The 6,044-nt window shown below is 39.6% G+C and overlaps 1 protein-coding gene across 1 annotated transcript in view; it reads right to left on the bottom strand.

The window, feature by feature from the left end:
* LOC105197330 overlaps positions 1-1,531 on the bottom strand; it is a 3,048-nt gene extending 1,517 nt beyond the window's left edge. The window contains exons 1-3 of the mRNA XM_039446101.1: positions 1,250-1,531; positions 661-1,050; positions 1-327 (exon numbers count right to left, since the gene is read on the bottom strand). The exon at positions 1-327 is cut by the window's left edge and continues 1,517 nt beyond it. Of these exons, the coding sequence (XP_039302035.1) occupies positions 1-327; positions 661-1,050; positions 1,250-1,501 (969 nt within the window). The 5' untranslated portion in view covers positions 1,502-1,531. The remainder of the gene's footprint in view (positions 328-660; positions 1,051-1,249) is intronic.
* Positions 1,532-6,044: the final 4,513 nt, after the last annotated feature.

Below are 6,044 nucleotides of genomic sequence, written 5' to 3'. Positions count from 1 at the left end.
GTGATCAAGGGAAGTCTCTCGATCGATCTCTTCTTCGTGACGTCTCTGTCTTCCAGTTCGCTGAACGTAACTTCCAGCTGCAGTTATCGCGTACAAAAACGTCCAACACTGCGGATCATTGTAGTAATCCCAACGACCGGTCCACAATCTATCTCCCGAATGTATCTGAAATTGACGTTTGAACCAGACACCGCCCTCGGAGCTCTCGCATCTTTCGCTGTGCCAATAACCTCCGATCAACGCGGGTAACGCTGCCATTTGGTGGAGAAGAGGTGGGCTGAACTCTGTGCTCCGAGAGACGCTGCTGCATATCGGGCAACCGCTCGCCTGTAACGTCGTCATATCGGTAACCCACTCGCGATCCATTTCATCCATTCTTTTAAGATTCGCTCTTGTTATTCTTATATTACATATTGTTAGATACGAGCACGTAGTATGCGAGCACGATTGAGATACAATGTATTATATAGTACATGCATCAGCTGTTGCGCGCACCGCATCATTTATCGCAAACATCTGTGCTTTTTTTTTTTAATCGTAAAATTAGATTAGCTCTATATAGCTATTTCGCAGAAAGAATTCTATGTATTTGAAATGACATTGTCTACGCGGCGTGCAAGCGAATGTTACACAAATTCAAAAAAGTTTAGACAAACGTACCGTGTCGGCGCGGACCATTGCTGTTGATTGCAAGGAAGTCGGTTTGTAACTCCAACGAGAGTAAACGTTGGGTGCGGGACTGGCCAAAAAAAGTTGGAATTGTACAAGTTTATGGTATCGATCGTTGCCGGACGATCCTCCGAATGATTTCTTTTGCACCCTGAGCAGTCTCAATTCGGAGAATTCTATCCCAAAAGGCTCTAAACAATTGATACCGAGCCGCTTCTTCGCAGAGGAGTGAGCTTGCAGAGAATTGTAGATCGGGCCTTGCCACAGCGGCGTCGCCGAGCGTTGCCGCGGTTGCTCGTAAACTACTTCGGGAATGTAAGGCCGCCATTTCGGTTGAGGACCGCAAGTCAAGTTCAATCTGTGTCCAAACTTGTGAGCGACCTGTAATTCATTTTCCGTACATTAACCGATCGCAAATGTGGATTTTGTTTTAACATTTTCATTACTTGAATATCTTTCATATTCACACGTACTTTTATTTAATAATTTTAATAGAAAAAAAAAATTATTTACGCTCTGCTGCTCACACGAATATGAATTGATCTTTTCGGATCTAATCACGATTTCGAAAAAAACGTACCTGTCGATTCAAAGGTACGATATTAATGGTATCTACGTGAAGTCTCGTTTCGGTAGCGCCCGTAACGATGGCGGATGATCCCAGCAACTTGATGGAACCTCGAATCGTGACAGTGTGCGTCGCTATGCTGCACGATTCTTCGGCGTAATGATAACGCAACAGGAGAAGAAACGTACCGTTCTCAAAAAATGTATATTTTCTCATTATATACTCCGGGCCGGCTCGCATTTCGCATCTGCAATAAAAAATCATATATATTGTTTGTAATTCAAATCGTTTTTTATAACTTTACATAATCCGTGGAAGAAGGCCAATTACTCTTGAGACAGCCATGTAAAATACAATCATGTAAAATACAATCTGGAGGGACTATCATCCACGATTGTCTCATGATCCTCCCGTTCAATCTGCTTGATAGCCATTTCGCATTGAGCTAATAAATTTTCGGATTCTGGATCTCTGGTCAAAGCACGACTCATTCTCGCTGTAAAACAGATGTAACGTAATTTAATTACCAATGTAACAAGGATGAATATAAATATATTGTATATATGTATAGCTCTCGTTGTGTGTGTGTGTGTGTGTTTGAGGGGAAAGATCAAAGATCGTATACCAGCCTTAGAAACTCGTTTGCATACGTGGACACGAGTCGTCAGATAAAAAAACGGCCACCCGCCGTGAGAGTAGTGTTCAAAATTTAAAAGTCAAACGGGCATTGGGACGAAAGACGAATGTGTTCACCTATATCGCGCTGTGTTTAGATTATGTATCTATTAAGACAAAAAGGAGGACTAGATCTTCTACCTGGACGCGATCGAGTCATCAATTACCAAAAACCAATATTTATAACTTTTGCTCTCGCGGGACCTTAAAGTTTGACAATTTGGAAATTTTTCACATGAAAAATCAGACTATGCGATACGCGACCAAGATTTTAACCCAGACATTTTATAACTAATGGGATTGCATCTGTTAAATTCTCGCAAATAGAGAAATTTTATATATACATATATATATATATATGGGGTAAAAAGTGGGGACATTTATTAACAATCACCCTGTATATATATATATATATATATATATATATATATATATATATATACAGGGTGATTGTTAATAAATGTCCCCACTTTTTACCATAGAAGCATGATTTACCGACGGATATATATTTCTAACATATTATTATATTAGAAATTACAAATGCGTGCTCCTATGGTAAAAAGTGGGGACATTCATTAATAATTACCTTGTGTGTGTATAGTGAACTTATAAAAAAAATTTTTTTTTCTTTATTTGATGTCTTTGTACGCGATTCTTCATTCAATGAAAAAGAGAAAAAGGAATAAATTGTTTGATTAATTTGAGGCAGTGATAAAAATTCAACGGTGTGTAAAGGATCGATTCATACAATGCAATTGGCCCGCGTAAAATATATCAAGTCAAGTATCATCGCGTGCCGATCGAAGACACGTAGTTTACAACAGATTGTCAATTATAAGATGGAAAAAATTATGCGAGAAAGAATAGCTGGGTATGCTCTCACGCCTATTTAACATTCTTACGACGTGCAACGTCTCTTCGCGCCTTCGTCATTCCCCTCTTTCACTGCGATTGTTGCATTTGGTATTCCATGTCGGTGCATTGGAACTTGGACAGCGATTGATAATGCAACGATGGCTCGGTTAGAGACAACGACGGCGAAGGCGATGACACGTTGACGCAAACATCTTCGCAATACGTATAGCGACTCGAGACTTTCTCTCGTCAAAAAATTTCAGGAAATTCAACAAAGCGTTCGCTAGCGTCTATGTGATGTGTCAAACTCTATTAAAAAAAATTTGCTTCAAGTAAAATTACAAATCAAAATATCTATTATTAACTTTTATGATTTTTGTGTTTTAAAAAGCATCATTTAGAAATATGCTTTTTAAAATGAAACAAATTTTATTCCACGTTAAGCCCATCTGCTATGCTATCGCTACTAATATCGTTACTAATATCGTGCACATTATAGTTCCTAGTGGTGCACACATGTGACTCGTGTGCTCCTGTCTCGGACACATGTGCAACTTGTTCTCTTTCCCAAATACTCTAATATATACTATACAATCCCCTTTGCAGAATAAAAAAAATTATCGCAATGTTATATGCTCTTCAACGCTGCTTTCGAAAAAAATATTGCATCTATGGCTATTTATAGTATTATACTATTCAACACACATTTCAAATAAGACATTGCAAAAATTCCCTTTATACATTCTAGTCACGAGTACTCGTTCATTTTTGCTCTCTCTCTTTCTCTCTCTCTTCTCTCTCTCTCTCTCTCTCTCTCTCTCTCTCTGCCTTTTTCCCTTAGCGCATTTTACATGCATGTTATAGCTCATGCATAAATATACTCACTCATTGACAGAATAGCAATGGCGATAGATAACGTCATCGTAACATCCATTTTTCTCTCGTCTTGGCGTATCGATTAACGCGATGAGCGAGAACACGCGCATTTACGCGATTAATATCCTTCCTTTGAGGATTTTGACCATTACGAAACGAATAAAACGGTTTGTCCACGCGTTGTATATTTAACTACATGCACGTCTTCCTCGGAGGATTTGTTTCTTTGGCGACCTACCCTAAGGCTATATAGTCTCATCCCCACTCTAGCGATTCCCATGCATGGCTCGATCCAGCCGTGTCTCGAGTCTCGATCATATTCAGCGGGGGACCATGGCAGGGAGAAATAAACACATTCTCATCCCTGTCTCCTGAGAGACTCGGGCCGAACCCTGCTGCGAGGGTTACCATGCTTTGTAGATTTATACTTTGATTCGATCGTACACAGTGTCTCGCCAAAAATCTAGCTCCAAGATGAGTTAAATTTTTCACAACATTTGTATAAACTATATATATATGCTGATTCGGACGTAAGAAATCTCAATGTAGGACGTCCCAGCTGAAAAAATGTTAGAATTGAAAAATATTTATGCAGTATCGCGTTATTATTATAGTTATTACGCGTACACATACACAATCAAATAAGCTTAATCAAAGTTGGACAAATCGCTTAAAGTCAAAAAGTAGAGGAAAATTCATAGATGTAAGATTAGCGATTTGATAATATTATAAGAATATGTAAAGAGATGCATCTATGTTGAATATTTTTTGGAATTCTATTACAAGACTCGAGAGAAATAACAATAGAAATAACAAAAATTTTTACGTTTCTCTTTCCTTGATTTCATTTGTCGATGCATTAAAGATTACGGTACATTAGACTGGAATTAAGACAAAACAGACGCTACGTATAGATCGATAATCTCACCTTTGTCAGTATTGCAAATGGGATAGGTCTCCAAATAATTGTTCCAACGACTAATTCGTTAGGCTTTTTGACAGAGATGCCGACAGCATGCGTAATTGAGCCGTTTTCTCGTTTGGAAAAGATTCACACTCTGCAACGAAAAAGGCATGGAGATGCGCAGAGCCGATGCTTATTAGGCTTAGGTGGTGATGGTGGTGATGGTGGTGATGGTGGTGATGGTGGTAATGGTGGTAATGGTGGTAATGGTGGTAATGGTGGTGGTGGTGGTGGTGGCGGCGCATATATCATCGAATCATGCAAAGATGTACATAGATTGCCGCAATCGGCTGAAATTGAAATGTCCGAGTCAAAGCAGGTCAGAGATGAAAGATATATATATATATATATATATATATATATATATATATATATATATATATATATAATATAATATAATTATACGTCACGCGTATACCAGAATCTCGTCTGCCAATAGGCTCGCGTTTATAAAAGAGACCTTCGGTATATAAGCGCACTAACCAACCGTGTTTCACGATACAATGCGATGAAATACGGTGCGATGCGATGCGAAGCGAGGAACGAGAAACGAGGATAAAAGCAAAGCCACCATGGCACAGTCCCTCTTAATACATACAATGCCTTATACAGCCTTACATCGTCCGCTCTGGCTCATCTGGCTTTGGCTTCCCGATGATTTTGATTTCTTTATCGAGAGTAGCGTGTTTGTGTGCGCGGCGTGCACCCTGCACAGGGCCTCTGACCGTGTCCTGTCGATCTTCAACGTTGACACACAATCTCGAATCTCGAAGAGTCGTTTTCCCACGTGCCGATCGGTGTGGGTGGTCGAACGGTCGAACATCTGTAAAACTTGCATCTGCCTTCCACGCGACATCACAGGCAATTATTATATTAACGCTCGACGCTCGACGCTCGACGCTCGAATCGTCCGCTTGTGTTTTCTTCTCATTTTTTCCTTTTCCTCTTCGTCTTTTTGCCTTTTATTTTCAATGCTACAATAATTTATTTATCTGCGAAAGACGTACGCATAGCTCGCTTTGGTACGTGTTATTAAAGGGAACTAAATTTTCATTTTTTACGTTGTCTTCTTTTGTGACTCGATATTGTCGATACTGCCGCGTACTAATTATACATATAAAACGAAATTCAAAGAAATTATAAATCGAAAAAGAAAAGTATATTGCACGAGCGAATTTCGCCAAGGCATTCGTTGTAGGAATTGTACGAAAACCTTAAAACGCGCCTAATCCAATTTCTCTTATTTTTGTTGCTTATCAAATATTTAACAAGGACAGATGATGCTTAAAGTGCTATTGTTGATAACTTTCCTAACGTTGATAAGTGTAGAAACTGCATGCAAAATTACGCGACATATGGTATCGCTGGCGACTGCTGGCGACCCCACTGCACTACTGGCGCGGCTGGCGGAGCGGTGCCGAGTTAGCCGAGTTAGCC

The sequence above is a fragment of the Solenopsis invicta genome, chromosome 2, assembly GCF_016802725.1.
Source record: "Solenopsis invicta isolate M01_SB chromosome 2, UNIL_Sinv_3.0, whole genome shotgun sequence".
Taxonomy (NCBI): domain Eukaryota; kingdom Metazoa; phylum Arthropoda; class Insecta; order Hymenoptera; family Formicidae; genus Solenopsis; species Solenopsis invicta.
Note: the sequence above shows the minus strand (reverse complement) of the source record. Positions and strands in the feature narration are given on the sequence as shown.